At 42.7% G+C, this 18625-nt stretch overlaps 1 protein-coding gene across 1 annotated transcript in view; it reads right to left on the bottom strand.

The window, feature by feature from the left end:
* Positions 1-18625, bottom strand: part of BRCA2 (BRCA2 DNA repair associated) — an 81285-nt gene that overhangs the window by 17586 nt on the left and 45074 nt on the right. The window contains 11 exon segments of the mRNA XM_049853220.1: positions 1158-1296; positions 1396-1559; positions 1822-2020; positions 4573-4694; positions 6813-6957; positions 7060-7215; positions 11852-12206; positions 12674-12844; positions 15505-15692; positions 17407-17588; positions 18046-18479. Coding sequence (XP_049709177.1) covers positions 1158-1296; positions 1396-1559; positions 1822-2020; positions 4573-4694; positions 6813-6957; positions 7060-7215; positions 11852-12206; positions 12674-12844; positions 15505-15692; positions 17407-17588; positions 18046-18479 — 2255 coding nt within the window.

Below are 18625 nucleotides of genomic sequence, written 5' to 3'. Positions count from 1 at the left end.
GTTGACTCTGACCCCTGCCAACCCTACAGGACAGAGCAGAACTGCCCCACAGAGTTTCTAAGGAGCGCCTGGTGGTTGGAACTGCTGAGCTCTTGGTTAGTAGCCGTAGCACTTAACCACTACAAGTACCTGGTACATAACAGGAATTCAATAAACACTGGCTGAATAAACGAATAAAAGTTACCTACCCTATATATGGAAACCCTGGTGGTGTAGCGGTTAAGAGCTACAGCTCCTAACCAAAACGTTGGCAGTTGGAATCCACCAGGCACTCCTTGGAAACCCTATGAGACAGTTCTACTCTGTCCTGTAGGGTTGCTGTGAGCTGGAATCAACCTGAGAGCAACAGGTTTCACCCTAAATATAAGGAGCCCTGGTGGCACAGTGGTTATGCACGCCGCTGCTAATCGAAAGGTCAGTGGTTCGAACCCACCAGTCGCTGTGTGGGACACAGATGTGGCAGTCTGCTTCCGTAAAGACTTACAGCCTCGGAAACCCTATGGGGCAGCTGTACTCTGTCCTGTAGGATCGCTGAGTTGGAATCAACTTGACAACAATACCCTATACGTGTTCTATATACAATAAAAACAAAATAAGCCCATTGCTATCGAGTCGATTCCCACTCATACAGACCCTACAGGACGGAGCAGAATTGCCCCACAGGGGTTCCAACATACACTCTATGTAATGTATGCAGAGAATCACCCAAGTATGACCAAGATGAAATGAAATGCCATGGCAACAATGCAGCATGTTAACACACTACAGCCAAAAGCATCCCACAGAGCACCAAAACAGAACCAATAAAACAATAAAAACGTTTAAAGGTGAAAAGAGCACACCTAGCAAAAGACAGAACAGAAGAAAACCAGCTGCCATTGAGTTGACTCTGACTCATGGTGACCCCACACGTGTCAGAGTAGAACGGTGCTCTACAGGGTTTGCAATGGCTGACTTTTTGGGAAGTAGGTTGCCAGGCCTCTCTTCCAAAGCACCTCTGGATGACCTGAACTACCAATCTTTTAGTTAGTAGCCGAGCGCTTAATTGTTTACGCCACCCAGGAACTCGTAACTAATCATAGCAAAGACAAATTTTAAAGGGTAATGTATTTCAGGGGACCCAAGAGAAAGCGACAGTGAAACACGCTGCGCGTTACCTGGTTTTTTCACAACAGACACTACAAATCCTATTAGGTCCACCTCAGAGCAAGGGGGATGGAAGTCTGGGTCCAATAATTTGCTGAAGTGAAGGGGTTCTCTTGGCTGGTAAACCTGCAGTAGGATTTCATCTGAAGCCTAAAAGGGGGAAAAAAAGGTAAACATTTAAGTAAATGTAGATTCTATAAACTAACATATATTTATCAGAACTGAAGTATTTTCACGATAAATTTGTACCGGCAGTTGTTGATACTGGGTTTTCTTTGTTGCTGTTAACTGTATGTTAGCTCTTTCAGATTTACTTTTAGATTTTGATGTTGCAAGATGATAGATTCTGTATCTCCTCCCCTCCGTTAACAGGGAACATAAATCTGATGATGGACGCCAAACACTCAATATAACTGTTCAAAAAAAGATGGGGGAAAAAAAAACCACAAGGGAAGAATTGATAATCATTAAAATGCTTGTTTTAAAAAGAAAGGCTGATTGTAACAACACAGGTCTAAGGACGACGCTGTTACTCTGTGGGCTGTGCTGGCCCATTCTGGACCTCTGGCTCTCACTAACCTTCTATTTTATCTATCATTTGTAATCATTTTATTCATAAGATCATTTATTTAACTTAACAGAACTAAAAAAAAAAAAAAAACCTCACATACTGACCTGAATCTTTTCCTTTTTTCTCATAGGTCACAACACGCAACTTCCACACAGCCGCCACATCCCGTGACAAGCCTGGCCCCCCCGGTTCCGCAGACCCCACGGCCCTCCTGAATTCCGACTGTATCTGCGCTTGCTTCTTATCGTTCAACACCCGTCTGTGGTTACTCAAGGCTCTCAGCTGCTCTTCACTGAAATAACCCTGTGACCATCGACAAGATCAAGGTGGGTGATGTTGGAACAAAAGCAAACCGAGCCAAACAGAAAGTCTCACCAGCTGTAATGGGATCACTTTAAATGAGGATAAATACCACAGAATTGAGCTCACCTTAAAGAGCATGAATATAAATATCTCAAATATAAAAAGTGAGTTAATATACTCACCTTTCTCATGTAACAACTTTGCTCAGGTCCCTTAAATTGTTCATTAATCCTTGTGACAAATTTCCCAAGGGCCAATACAAACCCTTAATTATCAGTGTTTTCTAATAATCACCCTCTCCTTATTAACAGCTAACATCCGGGAGCTCATATTGGAGGAGGGGACCCACAGGTGGCTCATGTATTAATTCATTCAATCCTCACAATAAACCCACGAGGGAGGTACTAGTACTGTTTCCATGCTACAGATCATGAAACACCGGAGGCACAGGGAGGTCACATAACCTGTCCAAGCCGGATAGGCAGGAGCTGGTTCAAAATCCCTACTCTTAGCCCCTGTAATGTAATCTCATGACTCTTTGGCTTTGCCTCTGCACTTCTCTCTCAATCATTTTGGCAAATTGCTGCCTGTAACTCTTGGGAATCTCACCCAGTGTGAAACAAACAAATGAAATAAAACAGGAAATGACTGTAGACACATAACATCCTAGACCACTGCTGCCTCGTTAGCTGCTGGTGATTCCAACTCATGGTGACCCCACGTGTGCAGAGAACCGCTGCGCAGGGTTTTCAAGGCTGTCACCTTTCAGGAGCAGATTGCCAGGCCTGTCTCCCCAGGCACCATTGGGTGGGTTTGAACCGCCAACCTTTCAGCTAGCAGTCAAGGGCTTAACCGTCTGCACCAGCCAGGCAGGAACTGACCGAAGTGCTGATAACCAAAATGTTGGCAGCTTGAGTTACCCAGAGGCATCTTGGGAAAAAACCCAATGCCTTACCTATTTTAATATCCTAATCTATACTGGGAATGAAGACTATAATATCTCTGTCCCCACAATGTTCTTCTAAACATGCAGACAGTCATTAGTTTCAATTCCATTTCCTAAGTCCCACACCATTAACATGTCATTCAAAACAAATCCTTTTGACGAGGGCTTTAGAAGTCGATAGCTGTTTTTCCCTCCAAGAAGTACAATGATGACTTTAAGTCAAATCACATAGAACCATATAAGCTTAGAAGCTTAGGGACAACCTACTCTTTGGCTGTTCCTTGAAAGGAGGAGGGAATGAGGCCCTAAGAGATAAATCACCTGTCCAGCTATACAGTGATGGGGCCAAGTTTAGAACTTCGTCCTCCAGCTCTCATTCTGCCTTGTTATTTCCTCTTTGCATTATAATATGGGAGTCTCTGGGTGGTGCAGACAGTTAACACGCTCGGCTACTAATGGAAAGGTTAGAGGTTTGTGTCTACCCAGAGGCACCTCAGAGGAAAGGCCTGGTGATCTACATCCAAAAAATTAGTCATTGAAAACCCTACGGAGTGGTTGGTGGATTCGATCTGCCAACCTTTTGGCTGAGTACTTATCCACTGCTCCACCAGGGCTCCTTTTCAGACACAGAGGTGTCTAAAAATTTAGTTTAGGTGGTAGCCTACCTTAATGTATGAAATGATGTTCTAAGAATAGTTAGCTAACATTCATATGGAACTTCGTAGGTTATGGAGCCCTGGTGGCGCAGTGATTGGGAGCTTGGCTGCTAACCAAAAGGTTAGCAGTTTGAACCCACCACCTACTCCCTAGAAACCCTATGGAGCAGTTCTACTCTGTCCGATAGTGTTGCTACGAGTTGGAATGGACTCAAAGGCAATGGGTTTATAGGTTACAGTACACTTTTATAGAGCCTTGGTGGTGCAGTGGTAAAGAGCTTGGCTGCTAACCAAAAGGTCGGCAGTTCAAATCTATCAGCCACCCCTTGGAAGTCCTATGGAGCAGTTCTACTCTGTCCTGCAGGGTTGCTATGAGTCAGAATTGACTCAATGGCAACCCGTCTGTTGGCTGCACTTTTATATACATTATCTAATTTAATCCTAAAACAACATATTTTACACCCACTTTATAGCTATATTATGCCCAATTTGCTTAGCTAATAAATCAAAAAGGCATGATCCTAAAGCCTGCTCTATTTCTAACACAGTTGAGTGCTTCTGAAACTTTTCCATCTAAGTACGCTCAAGGTAGAGGATGATGACAGAGGCCCTGCACAGGACCTGAGACACAGCCAAAACCATGGAAAGCAAGATCCTGCTTTGAAGATACTTGTTTTATCTTAAAAATAAGAATAAATTTACAGTGCATCTTAAACCACAGTAATTAATATATAAATAATACCTAACCCTCCTTACCCCCACTTGGTACTGAATCGAAAATGCACTGCACTGGTTTGCACATTACAGACGACCCCAGAAATGTATACATTCCCATTTGAGAAACACAGCATTTCCACACACTGCCTCCCGTAACGACTACGAGAGTGAAAGCAGAGTGCCACCTTACTAGGTGATGACTGAGGCTGGTTACCACAGGCTCTGACTCTCACCTCAAGGTGACCCGGGTCCGGCGCATTCTTCACGGCTTCGTACAGTTCTGCACCGTCTTGCAGAGCACGGATCTGCTGTCTTGTTAGTGCACGCGACGGTATACATTGTTTAGCTGCAGTCTCTAGGAAAAAACCCCAAAATGTGTCACTAACTCGCTAAACCACAAAATTAGAAACTAAGAAATCCAGAGAACAAAAGCAAAGACACACAAGTCAGGGAATTAAAAATAAGAAACCACTCATCTGTTAAGACTTTTCTAAGAAAATCTAAAACTAGTGTACTTAGAGTTAAACGTCATAGAAGAGTTTACTTTAGTTACAGGTATGAAAATAGCATGAGCTAGCGATAATTTTTAAGGAAATAAATGCTAAGTCCAATTTCATAGAAGGTGAAATTGAACAATACAGAAAATCATGAGGAAATGCAGAAATATATAAAATCTTCTAGCAATAAAAAAGGTACATTAGAAAAAGTCGATTTTATGTTCTTTCAGCATAAAAACAGTGATTTCTAGTATTAAAATTGATGCTACAAACACCTCACCAAAGAAGATATACAGATAGCAAATAAGCATATGAAAAGATGCTCAACATTATACGTCACTAGGAAAACGCAAATTAAAAAAGGACATATGACTACGTATCTATTAGAATGGCTAAAATTAAAACACTGACAACTGCAAAGGGTGGCAAGGACGTGGAGCAAGAGGAGCGCTCGCTCGCTCCTGGTGGGAACACAGAATGGTGCAGCCACTTTGGAAGGCAGTCAGGTACTTTCTTACAATTGTGCTCCTAGGTATTTACCCAAATGAGGTGAAAATGTCTGTCTACATAAAACCCTGCACACGAATGTTTATAGCAGTTTTATTCCCAATTGCCCCAAACTGGAAGCAACCAAGATGTCTTTCAACAGGTGAAGACTACAACAGATGAACAAGCTGTTTGTACAATACTCATTCAAAGGAAGATTATTCAATGACAAAATAAATTTTCTATCAAGCTACAAAAAGACATGGAGAAACCTTAAATGCATTTTGTGAAAGACGCCAGTCTGAAAGATTTATGTAGAATTCCAACTATATGACATTCTAAAAAAGACACACAACAGAAACAGTGAACAGATCAGTGGTTGCCAGAGGCCCGAGGGGGTTGCGGCGGCGGGGGGCCCAAACCTGCCGCCGTCAAGTCGATTCCGACTCATAGCGATCCTCTAGGACAGAGAAGAAGTACCCCATAGTTTCCAAGGAGCACCTGGCAGATTCAAACTGCTGGCCCTTTGGTTAGCAGCCATAGCACTTAACCACCACAGCACCGGGGGAGGAAGGAAAGGTTAAATATACAGAGCACACGGCATTTCTTAGGACAGGGAAACTATTTTGTAGGATATTGTAATGGTGAACACATGACATGCATTCGTCAAAGCCCATAAGACTGTACAACACAAAGAGTGAAACCTAACGTAAACTGTGGACTTCAGTTAATGGCAACATGTCAATACTGGGTCATCAGTTGCTTTCGTTAATGGCAACAATGTCAATATTGAGTCATCAACTGTAACAAATGTGCCACAGGAATGCAAGATGCTAATAGCAGCAGAAAGAGTGTGCGCAGGGGAGGGGGTGTACAGGAACTCTGTACTTCTGTACAATTTGTCTGTAAACCTAAAACTGTTCTATAACATAAAGTGTATTAAAAAAAAATTTTTTTTAATTAAGAAAAAAAAAAATTCACAGGGAAAACAAGTTCTAGCTCCAGGTAATAATAACATTAAAGGTAACAACAATAAAAATGCAAACGTTAAATAACAGATAAGGACATTGAGGAAACAGTGACATACGGGATACATGGGGGAAAACCACTGGACAGTTCTCCCTATTTTGCTATTCTTTGTCTAATCCCAAAAAGGGGAGGGATACTGCAAATAGTTTAGTACTGAAGCTTAAGAGGGAGTTTACTTAAGACTTCTGAAGAGTGCTATGGATATCTACTGGTTTATCTCCTAAGACGGGAGCAACTATCTAAAAGCTCAGTGTGCTGAAGAGAGATGTGGTGATTGGGTCAGTTTAGTGCTTATCTCTGTATCTATGTAAAAAGATTTTAAAACAAGTCAGAAAAAATTCAGATTCAGGATTAGAAAAAAAATGTTACACAAAACGAAGACAATTTGCCCAATTACAAATGTAAAAAGAGAAGGCCCTAAACTTTGTTCTCATATGTCAAATACAAACAATTCATTTTACCTTCCTGCTCTTCAAATTCCGCTTGGATTTTAGCGAGCAGGGCTTCCAGTTTCTTTTGTTGGGTCTCTGCATATTTTGCTGCTTCTTTTTCTTCTGCTCTTTCATCACGAAATATGTACAATCCAGAAGGCGTCTTCTCCACCCACTGTCATGGGTTTTAAGCAAAAATACACAGTACGGAAGAAACAGTCAAATTGGCTATCTCAAAAGAACAAAATACACAGTATGTCTCAGGAATGCGTCATACCTGTATAGGGTAAGCTCTCTGAATGATGACATCAACACAGCCAACATGTCCCCCGTCACTGAACAGTGATGACAAGGGTAGAGAAAAAGGCCTGGGATCAGGGAAGAACCCAAGTTTGGCATACCAACAAGCAGGCCGGGTGCTGTTAGCAGAAATCTGGACAAATTAAAGAATAAATCAGTTCAGAAATTAAATATACATTCAATTCTATTACAGATGTCGGAACACTCTTCATTCTTTGAGGGCTGTTTTAAAAATACTCACTTTAAAATTCTCATGGACTCAGCTAAATAACAGATTGGCTTAAAAAAAAAAAGAATATCACCCGTAAGTACTGTGCTCCTTTAAAAAATCACCCATCTGAGAACAAGTGGTCAACAATTCCTTTCAAGCACAGATGAGAAGGTAAGCGGCAAGGAAGCTACATTCCCGGAAGGGAACAACCAGAGTGGAAATAAGGCGAATGCTGACACAGTGTGGAGAATGTACCCAAGGTCCCTGGACAATATGCACAGAGCCTGTTAAATGAGAACCTCATTTGCTGTGTAAACTTTTACCAAAGCCACAATAAAATATTTTAAAAAACTCTCATGGAAAGGAAAGTGAATAAATAAATTGCATGAAAATGAAAATATTCTAAAAATACAGTGCTCCTCAAAAAACAATGTTTATACTGCCATAAAGCCTTAATGTTATTTAAATATTTTTATTAAAAAATGAATAAAAAAGACTTTCATTGAAGAACTGAGGCCTTTGAATTACGTCGTTGATGAAAAATACTGAATATACCACGGACTTCCAGAAGAACAAACAAATCTCTTTTGGAAGAAGTACAGCCAGGATGCTCCTTAGAAGTGAGGATGACGAGGCTTCGTCTCACATACTTTGGACACGTTTATCAGGAGGGACCAGTTCCTGGAGGAGGACATCATGCTTGGGAACGTAGAGGGGTCAGCAAAAAAAGAGGAAGTCGCTCAACGAGATGGACCGACAAAATGGCTGCATGATTAAGTCAACATACTTAGCTATCTAGGCCCCTCAAAAAACATGTAAGGACAAAAGAGACCTGGAGAGAAGATGACATAGATGAGATGTCACCAAAATTTTGGAATCTAAAAATTCAACGAACAAGTGGTAAATGACAAAGCAGCTCAGAGAAAGATGACACCTAATAAAAATTGCAAACGTTTATATAGCACTTACTATGTGCCTAACGCAGGTTGTTAATGAGTCTTCCTCCAATCCTGATGCCCCGTTCTTCATTATATAGTCCAGCTTCTCAGATTATCTGCTCAGCATACAGACTGCATAGGTGTGGTAAAAGGATACAACCTGATGCATACATTTCCTGATTTTAAACCACGCAGTATCCCCTTGTTCTGTTCAAACAACTGCCTCTTGGTCTATGTACAGGTTCCTCATGAGCACAATTAAGTGTTCTGGAATTCTCATTTGTTATGGTCCACATGGTCGAATGCTTTTGCATAGTCAATAAAACACAGGTAAACGTCTTTCTGGTATTCTGTTTTCAGCTAAGATCCATCTGACATCAGTAATGACATCCTTCATTCTACATCTTCTTCGGAACCCAGTTTGAATTTCTGGCAGTTCCCTGTCAACGGGAAACCCTGACTGCACAGCGGTTAAGAGTTACACGGCTGCTAACCAAAAGGTCAGCAGTTCGAATCTACCAGGTGCTCCCTGGAAACTCTATGGGGCAGTTCTACTCTTACAGTAGGGTTGCTATGAGTCGGAATCGACCCGACGGCAATGGGTTTTGCCTTGTCAATGTACTGCTGCAACCGTTTCTGAACGATCTTTAACCAAAATTTTACTTGCGTGTGACGTTAATGATATTCTGCATTCTGCTGGATTACTTTTCTTTGGAATGGGCACAAATATGGATCTCTTCCAGGCAGCTGGCCAGGGAGCAAACTTCCAAATTTCTTGGCATACACAACACGTCCAGCCTTGCATCTATTCGTTGAAACATGTCAATTAGTATTCTGTCAATTCCTACAGCCTTGTATTTCACCAATCCCTTCAGTGCAGCTTGGACTTCTTCCTTCAGTACCACCGGTTCTTGATAGTATGCTACCTCCTGAAATGGTTGAATGCTGAACAATCCTTTTTTGGTACATTCAAGGAGTAATACAGATCCCTTGAAAATTGAAAATCGTAAGCGTAAGCAAAAATGTGAATACTTTAAGGGTTCAAAGATAAAGTTAAGAAATATTCCAGAAAGCACGCAAGGAAAAAAAAAAACAGAAACAGAAAACAAAAAGAAATATAACAAAATTAGAGGACCCATCCAGGAGGTCTACTGTCTAAACATCAGAAGTCCCAGAAAGAAGAAGAGAAATAAATGGAATGAAGACAATTACCAAAGCACTACTTCAAGAAAATGTCACAGGACTCAATACAGGACATAAGTTTCCCAACTGAGCAGCACTGAGTACATAGGACAATGAATCAAAAGGGACTGCCAGCAGAGTGCCTTACGTGCAATTTCAAAATGCTGGAGACAGAAGGTCTTAAAAACAGGACACAAAACAAGGACTAGGAATATGAATGAACTGAACTTCACAGGACGTACACTGGAATCTGGAATAGGGGAAATGTCTTCAAAATTCTGAAGAAGGATTTTCAACCTAACATTCTATATTCAGTTGACCTTACAATAAGGACTCAAAAAGCTGCAGGCTTCCTGTCTCAAGAGTCTCTGGGCTTGTGTGCCCTCACAAACAGGAGTAAGTCTAGCAACATGACATGGAATCTAGCAAATCAGGTTTCTAAAATTGAAAAGAAGGGAAAGGAATTTCCAGAATGACAGCTGTAGAGCAGACACAGGCCATCCCAAGATGAAGCAGGAGTATGGAGAGGCCTCAGAAGGTCTCTAAGAAAAAGAAATGAAACCAACAAAAGGATTTTACTGCATTGAGAGGATTCTTAAAGCTCCTGTGTCGGAACGAGTTGGTGCTAAGGAGACAGAAAACTAAGAACAACAAAGCAACAAGATGGTTAATGACTCCGGGGGAAAGCAATACTTTGTAAGGAAAGGAAATGTAATCACAGCCTGTTACGTGCTCAGTACAATGGTGTAATGTCACTGTGAGGATGGCACAGGACCGGGCAGTGTTTTATTCTGTTGTACACAGGGTTGCTATGAGTTGGAACCGGCTCGACGGCACCTAACAACAACACTGCTTTGATAAAATTAAAACTAACAAAAAGATGATGCCACTGCTACCTGGATATTCTAAGCAACATAAAACAAATGCCTGTTTCAGCTTGACTGAATACTGTCAGTAAAAAGCAACCCAATACAGACTTAATGACAAGTTACATATCTCTTTATCTTAAAAATGTTTGATTCGTAAGATGCTTCCCTGAATTAGGCTGATCCAGAATATAACAGAAGTGAATTCTCCACAAGATACTTCAAAAATGAACCTGAATATGCAATATTATTAGCTATTTCTGACGCAATATTGCAGACCATTCAACATGACAACGTCCTGTTATGTATGTAGGTCAAAATATAGAGGTGAAAGGTGTATTTTGTTATTATGTATTTAAGAAGTATTGAAATCTAATTCTCTAATCACGCTGGATCTGATGGAGGCATCTGGGTAGAAGCAGAGCAGTTACTGTGAGGACGAGATGGCAGCACAAGCCACAGGTACCAAACACAACATCTGCTGCAAACCCACTCCTGCTCTTTAACTGCAACGGCATTATTTTAGCACAAGACAGATCTCTGACTCTCCCATAAACAGCAAAAAAATTTTAATTGAATGAAGAATTTACTTCTCATACTAAGATTGAAAAAAAAAAAAAAATCGGTGCCATTGAGTCTACTGCAACTCATAGCAACCCTACAGGACAGAGCAGCGCTGCCCCACAGGGTTTCCAAGGCTGTAATCTTTACGGAAGCAGACTGCCACATCCCTTTCCTGTGGAGCAGCTGGTGGGTTCAAAGCCCCATCCTCTTGGTTCCAAAACCCAAACCCACTGCCAACAAGTAGATTTCAACTCATAGTGACCCTGTAGGTCGGAGTAGAACTGCTCCATAGAGTTTCCAAGGCCGTACTTGGTTCCAAAACCCAAACCCACTGCCAACAAGTAGATTTCAACTCATAGTGACCCTGTAGGTCGGAGTAGAACTGCTCCATAGAGTTTCCAAGGCCGTACTTGGTTCCAAAACCCAAACCCACTGCCAACAAGTAGATTTCAACTCATAGTGACCCTGTAGGTCGGAGTAGAACTGCTCCATAGAGTTTCCAAGGCCGTAAATCTTTTTTTTTTCTAAACTATACTTTAGAGGGAAGGTTTACAGAGCAAATTCATTTCTCATTAAACAATTAATACACATTGTTTTGTGACGCTGGTTGCCAACCCCACGACATGTCAACACTCTCCCCTTCTCGACCTTGGGTTCCCCGTTACCAGCTTTCCTATCCCTCTTGCCTTCTTGTCCTTGCCCCTAGGCTGGTGTGCCCCTTTACTTGTTTTGTATTATGGGCCTGTCTAATCTTTGGCTGAAGGGTGCAAGGCGGTAATCTTTTCAGAAGCAGACTGCCATATCTTTCTCCCATGGAGCGGCTAGTGGGTTTGAACCACTGACCTTTCGGTTAGCGGCAGAGCACTTAACCACTGCACTACCTTTTGGTTAGCAGTGTTTTCAGGAAATGTAGAATGTGCATATGTGAACGTACAACTTCAGGCGTAAAACCCCTCTGGGACTTCAGTAAACTGACTTTTACTTAGAGTGCAGGCAAGTTTGGTTTACCTTCAACAGGAGAGATTCTGGGGCTTCGAGAGGTGTGCAAGCATCCGGAGAACCCACCAGTTCTGCTCCATGCGTGATGATCTTCTGACCCACCGCCAGCCTGCCCTTCTTCAAGAGCACCGAGAGGGGGGCGTCGAGCTGGGCTCTGATAGCATACCACCCGTCTGTAAGCTCGAGGATGGCCACGCTTCTGGAACCCACACTATTCGTTGTACTGTTGGAAGTTTCATGTACATTTGTGTTCGATGAAATTATCGCCGAAACACAGAGAACAAGTGTTTTTGCAGCAGTGTCGTCCCTTTCCGTTATCTTTTTTATAGCTGACCTTCTGCTTCTATCAACCTCCACATCATATCTAAAAGGAAAATTCACATTTTAGGAACTGTGAATCTAGAATTCACCATAAAAGGTCAGTGAATAATTAAAATTAAATTCCTTTATCAAAGAAATACCGAGACAGAAAAGAATCTAAAATTTGGCAGTTAGCAAAGTTTTATATTATTAAAATATGGATTAAATATTAAAAAACAAGAAAAATGCAAGAATGTTTTATTAACAATCTTTGACTAGAGGATCAAATTAGTAATTCATATCCTTCTCAGACGCCCAGAGTGGGCAGGGAAGGCGGAAGCAAGGGGTGCGTGAACCTATGTTCTCTAAGTCAGGGCATGGGGGTGAAGAGAGACGATCTCCACCCAGCATGAGCAGTAGAATGGGGGGAGCTGTCGCTGACGGCTGCTTGTGTAGCACCCGACACAGACCGTGCAGGAGACAGAAGCACCCCACAGGGTGTGAGCTCCTCACGGGACGCTTGACACTTGCCTGTATTTCAGCTGGAGAAGCACCCTTTCTGGGGTCAGACATCTATTAGCAAATTCCTTAGGGAAAGAAAACTCCATAGCAGCCAGTTTCCATAGGATCCATCTATAGTGATTGTAGACCCAATCTCTAGAAATGAGCTTTGGATCCACACCGGGGGTGTCACACAGAGCCCTGAACAAATAAAGGTAGAATAATACAAAACAAATCACACGAGATGACACTGAACTCAGACTGTGAATACGCTCTGTACAAAACGCTACAATGTACAAAATCATTCAGCAATACCTTTCTATGTGATAAACGTGATAAAATAATTTCAGAGAGTGGTTTGATACGTACCAAAATGGCACACTCATCACAATTCACTTAACATAGTCACATCAACACACAGGTTTCAACTCATGTATGTGTCTCCTGGAAAATGAGATCCTTAATTTAAAATAATTATAACTTAGATTTTTTTTTAATTGAGGAGATAATTTTTGAAAATCACACCTAAGAATTCCCTTCCCTAGTCCCGGTGCTCTCCTTGATATCTTCCCTTTCTTCTCAATTCCCTGACTCCCCTTCCTCCCCCACTCCCAATCCTCCCATGAAGAAAACAACTTGACAGCTTGCTTCCTTGACCCACTCACCAGCACTGTACCTGCACACTCTGCCTTCTCCATCACTGTGGGTGAACGCTTACGCGCTGGCTTCCCTCTCTTCTACGGCTGCCCCCACCCCCTGCATCTCCCGTTCATCAGAGGTTCCCCAGACAGTACTGTGCTCGCTCGTGCCGACCGCCTGCAGGTCACTGATCAACGTCACCTACACACGGAAGACTTCCTGACTGCGTACTCTAACACTGCACCTCTCTTCACCCAGCTCTTCCAAGCCCCTTTCCAGCTTGCTCTGTCTTCACGGTACTTATCGCCTGCTGTACAAGTTACTTGTTTATTTTCTGCTTCTTCCCACTAACCAACCAGCTGCCCTCGGGCTGGTTCCTACGCATGTGTGTCAAAGCAGAACTGTGCTCCGCAGGGCTTTTAATGGCTGATTTTTTGGAATTAGATAGCCAGGCCTTTCTTCAGAGGCACCTCTGAGTGGACTTGACACCCTTTCAGTTAGCAGCTGAGCTCTTTCACTGTTTGTACCCCCCAGGGACCCAACCCCACCCCCCACCCAACCCTACACTAGAAGGCACAACTTATCAGGGCAGGGATTTCTTTATTTTGTTATTCATAGTACCCAGAACAGTCCCTGCGTGGTACAAACAGTTACCACTCTCAGCTGCTAATCAAAAGACTGGAGGTTCAAGTCCACCCAGAAGCATCTTGGAAGAAAGGCTTGGTGATCTACTTCTAAAAAACCCACCATTGAAAAGCCTACAGAGCACAGTTCTACCTTGGTAAACACGAGGTCGCTGTGAGCTGGGCTCAGCTGGACAGCAACTGCCTGCTTCCAGAGCAGGACCCGGCCCGCAGCAGGTGCTCAATAAACCACCGCTGGCTGAACCAAAAAACCACCAGTGAGAACTGATCAGCTTCAACACTCAACTGTGAATGCCGCCCACCTGATGATAGGGTGGTAGCTGTTAACCTCTGAACTACGCAGTCTGTTTGAGTAAGAGCACCCAACACAGCCCGTAAACCGTACTCTTTCTGCTAAAGTTTAGAGCAGATGTTTGTTACATGAGACACGTGCAAGGTGTACGTTACTTTCCTGCTCTAAAATACTCAAAAAACATATAAAGACCTCTAATTTAACGGGACAAAATAAAGGTTCTCACACTTCCCCAAAACTGTAAGTTTTGGAAAAATGCAGAGAAATTTTTAAAGGGCACTGAAGAGAAGTTTCTCACCTCTTGCCGCCGGCATGAGATGGGGCGTCCCTGATGGCACAGTTTAAATGATGTTGGTGTAACCATTAGTACTGGAAGGGGCTACGGAGTTCCTAAACAGTTAACATTTCGGGGCATGAAATTTTCTAGTTATCTGGTATTAAAAAGATTTCTGTTTAGCTTTCAGTGTGTCTACGTTATATTCAAGAGACCTCGTGGTGCAGTGGTTAAGCACTCAGCTGCTAATCAAAAAGTCAGCCACTCCAACCCACCAGTGGCTCTGCAGAAGAAAGACCAGGCGATCTGCTCATGAAGATGGCAGCCGTGGAAACCCAATGGGGCAGCTCTGCCCGCCCTGTAGGGCCACTGCTCTCATGAAGATGACAGCCTTGGGAACCCAATGGGGCAGCTCCGCCCACCCTGTAGGGCCACTGCTCTCATGAAGATGGCAGCCGTGGAAACCCAGTGGGGCAGCTCCGCCCGCCCTGTAGGGCCACTGCTCTCATGAAGATGACAGCCGTGGAAACCCAATGGGGCAGCTCCGCCCGCCCTGTAGGGCCACTGCTCTCATGAAGATGACAGCCGTGGAAACCCAGTGGGGCAGCTCCGCCCACCCTGTAGGGCCACTGCTCTCATGAAGATGACAGCCGTGGAAACCCAGTGGGGCAGCTCCGCCCGCCCTGTAGGGCCACTGCTCTCATGAAGATGACAGCCTTGGGAACCCAATGGGGCAGCTCCGCCCGCCCTGCAGGGCCACTGCTCTCATGAAGATGCCCCAATTTAGGAAAACGCTACTCAATTCACTATACCCCAGACAGAGAATTCACCTTATGAATGGCTTCAACGGAATGCCTCCTGAACCACAATGCATTTTAAATTATTCAGTATATAAAAACGTGATTTCTAGTCAATATTTTAGTTCAAAAGAGATAAGGAAAGCAACAAAAGAGGGAAGAGAGGGATGGTGGAATATATCAAAGTTAACGCAAAGTTTTTTTGCACAGAGTACCTATAAAATTCTTCTTTTCCAGCCTTTCCATCATTGGAGGGTATGAGCCATCCACCATCAGCCAACTGTATTCCCTTTCCAGCCCACAAGGCCTCCTTTCCAAAATAATCCTGAGCGTGAAACCGGAAAGACTCTGCAGTCTTGCTGTTAATTTTTACGCAATGTTCAGGAACACCGTACATATATAGCTGCACAAAACAGAGAACACAGAGGTCTGGTAAGGAATGAAGAACAAAAACCAAACAAAATAAACACATTTCATAAAACAAAAACTCAAGTGTAACAAGGCCAAACGGAATTTACCAATCATTTCTGATCTAAACATGAAAATATCCACTACAAAAAAATTACTATGAGAAGTAAAGACTAACAGAAATGCTCCCCACACTGGGTCTGCTGCACCTTGTTCACTCCCTCGAGCACCTGCCCCTGCTGGACCTGCACAGCAAGTCACTGTGTGTATAAGAAAACACAGTAATGCTGGAAGAGACCTTTCAAGCTCAAAAGCTTAGAAAGGAAAGAGCAGTGAAAGCTAGCAGTATTTTTGGGATGTGACCTTGGGGTGCTTACTTTCACCCCAAGGAACCCAGGTGGCACAACAGTTAAGTACTTCGCTGACAACCGAAAGGTCATCGCTTCAAACCCAGCCAGCAGCTCTGCAGGAGAGAAGACCTGGTGATCTGCTCCTGTAAAGATGACAGCCTAGGAAACCCTATGGGGCAGTTCTACTCTGTCACATGGGGTCGCTATGAGTTGGAATCGACTCAAACACAACTTTCACCCCCACACGTCTAACCCCAAAGCATCTGCTCCTTTGTTCAGAGCACGAGGTGAGTCTAAACTCAGACTCCTCGCTCTGGAGTCCTGGTTCTTCTATCCACTAGTTAACTGACTTCAGGGAAACTAATTAACTCTCTCTGTGTTTCAGTCCTCTTGTTTGTAAAATGTCATGTAAAATAATGGTGACTTACTTTTGAGGTGGTGGGGAGGATTAAGTGAGATATAACCAATACACGTGAGGTGCTTGGAAGAATGCCTAGCATACAGAAAATATTCAATAAATGTTAATTTTTTTTATTAATATTACCATGGATCCCTGGTGTGCAGCAATTAAGGGATATGGCTGCTAACCAAAGGGTCAGCAGTTCGTATCCACCAGTCACTCCTTGGAAACCCTGTGGGGCAGTTCTACTCTGTCCTTTAGGTCCGCTATTAGTTGGAATCGACTTGATGGGAATGGGTTTGTTTTTTTTGTTTATTAATATTACCAATATTATTTCATTCCTCTATTACATAAAATTCTACCTAGAGAGTAGTGAGTAATCAAGAACCCTCTTTTAAAAATGCAGATAGCTCTTAGAAAGTTCAGGGTTATGAGCTATTCATTTTAAATTCACTCAGACTACTTCCCTCTAATACCCAGCTGGGAGCCCTTGCAATAACAAAATGGTAAGACTGATGCAGGAAGAGAAACATTCATTTTGAAGCACAGATGACTTTGGTAGGAACAGGCAGGCAAGCCGAGGAGAGGGAGGCTCCCACTTAGGCTGATTAACCACAAAAAATCCAATCAGTTGCCGTCGAGTAGATTCTGACTCACAGTGACCCTACAGGACAGAGCAGAACTGCCCTGTAGGGTTTCCTAGGCTGTAAATCTTTACAGATGCCACGTCTTTCTCCCGTGGAGTGGCTGATGGGTTTGAACTGCCCACCTTTTGGTCAGCAGTTGAGTGTTTAACCACTGCGCCACCAGGGGTCCTTCAGATTGATTAGAAGCATGATTCATTATCCATTCCTGCATCCACTCGTTCATTCTTTGAATAAAACAATCTGGAGATACCAGTCAATGAAAGAAAATATACTTTGCTGTAAAACTATAAAGCACTGTGGACAAAAGCACACCTGCTTAGGAGAGCACGTGGAGGGGGCCCGGCCTCCGACTGCCATTTTCAGAGACAGTCTCGGCACCGTGGACGTTTTTGCGAGATACAGACTGCCTGGTTGTGGACAAACACGCTGCCGTTGTTTCATTTTAATTCGTGTATCCTGTCTATCTCTCGCATTCTGAAGATTTGTAATTAAATCTATTAAAGAATAAATAATTAGGCAACAATTAAATGGACTAAAACATTTTAAAAGCACAACCCATCCGTTTTATATTTTAAATAAAGAGAAAGTATTCCTCTCCTCTTTTTAAATCTTCAAGCATGAAAAAAGTTTCCCAACTTGTAAAGTTGTATAAAGAATATATCAATTATTTTTATCTCAAACTTGGAAGAAAATTAGTAGCCTGATAAAAAATATATTCTAGTCTAGCAGTCCCAGATTGCACGCGCAATACTTATGTTCAACAAGAAGTTATTTTTGAAAAGAAAACAAAAAAAACAATTTAACCTATTCTTTGGACTTAGAAAACTCTGAAGCATTAAAAAGGTTTTGAAATTATTAATCACAAAAAGGGGAAAACCTGGGGACATTATTTAATAAGAGAAATATCTAAGCCAAAGGCAGGAATGCGCTGCCTGAATTCTCCTACAATACCTAGTGGTTCCTTCCCGCGCTCTCTCAACGTCACAGCTGCTGCCTGATGGGAGTTATTTTTGTTAAATGGATGAATTCCACCTTCATTAATGTTATTTTCACTATCACCAGAGCCAAGCTTAACGGCACTTTTTTGTGTTTGTTTGTTTTCTTCCAAATTAACATTCCCGGCAGCACACTGTTCATTTCTTTGAGCATGTGATTTAGTTTTAAAAGGTGGAACGAAGACTTTGGTCGGTTTGCCTGTAGTAACTGAGTGTTTCGCTTTTTCAGTTCTCGTGGCGGGAACGTTGTAAGGTGGCTGTCCTGAAACCGATAAACTGCTCGAAGGTTTTTCCAAAGCCAAGTGTTCAAACAAATGGGACCTGGATAGATATTCCTGACCAGGCGCGGTAAAACTCAGATTCTGTATTTCTTGCCATTTTTCAGTTGTGCTGAAATGGGGAGAAAAATTATATTTAGAGTTTGACTTTTCACCAGTAAGTGGACACATATACAAGTTTAGAGATACGGATTTTTTCGCACACCCTCAAATGCTACATGGCAGTCCTGTTCTGCTAAGGCTTTTGCATTCGTCACG

This window comes from Elephas maximus, chromosome 14 (genome assembly GCF_024166365.1).
Source record: "Elephas maximus indicus isolate mEleMax1 chromosome 14, mEleMax1 primary haplotype, whole genome shotgun sequence".
NCBI lineage: Eukaryota > Metazoa > Chordata > Mammalia > Proboscidea > Elephantidae > Elephas > Elephas maximus.
This window is presented reverse-complemented; position numbering and strand designations above follow the sequence as displayed.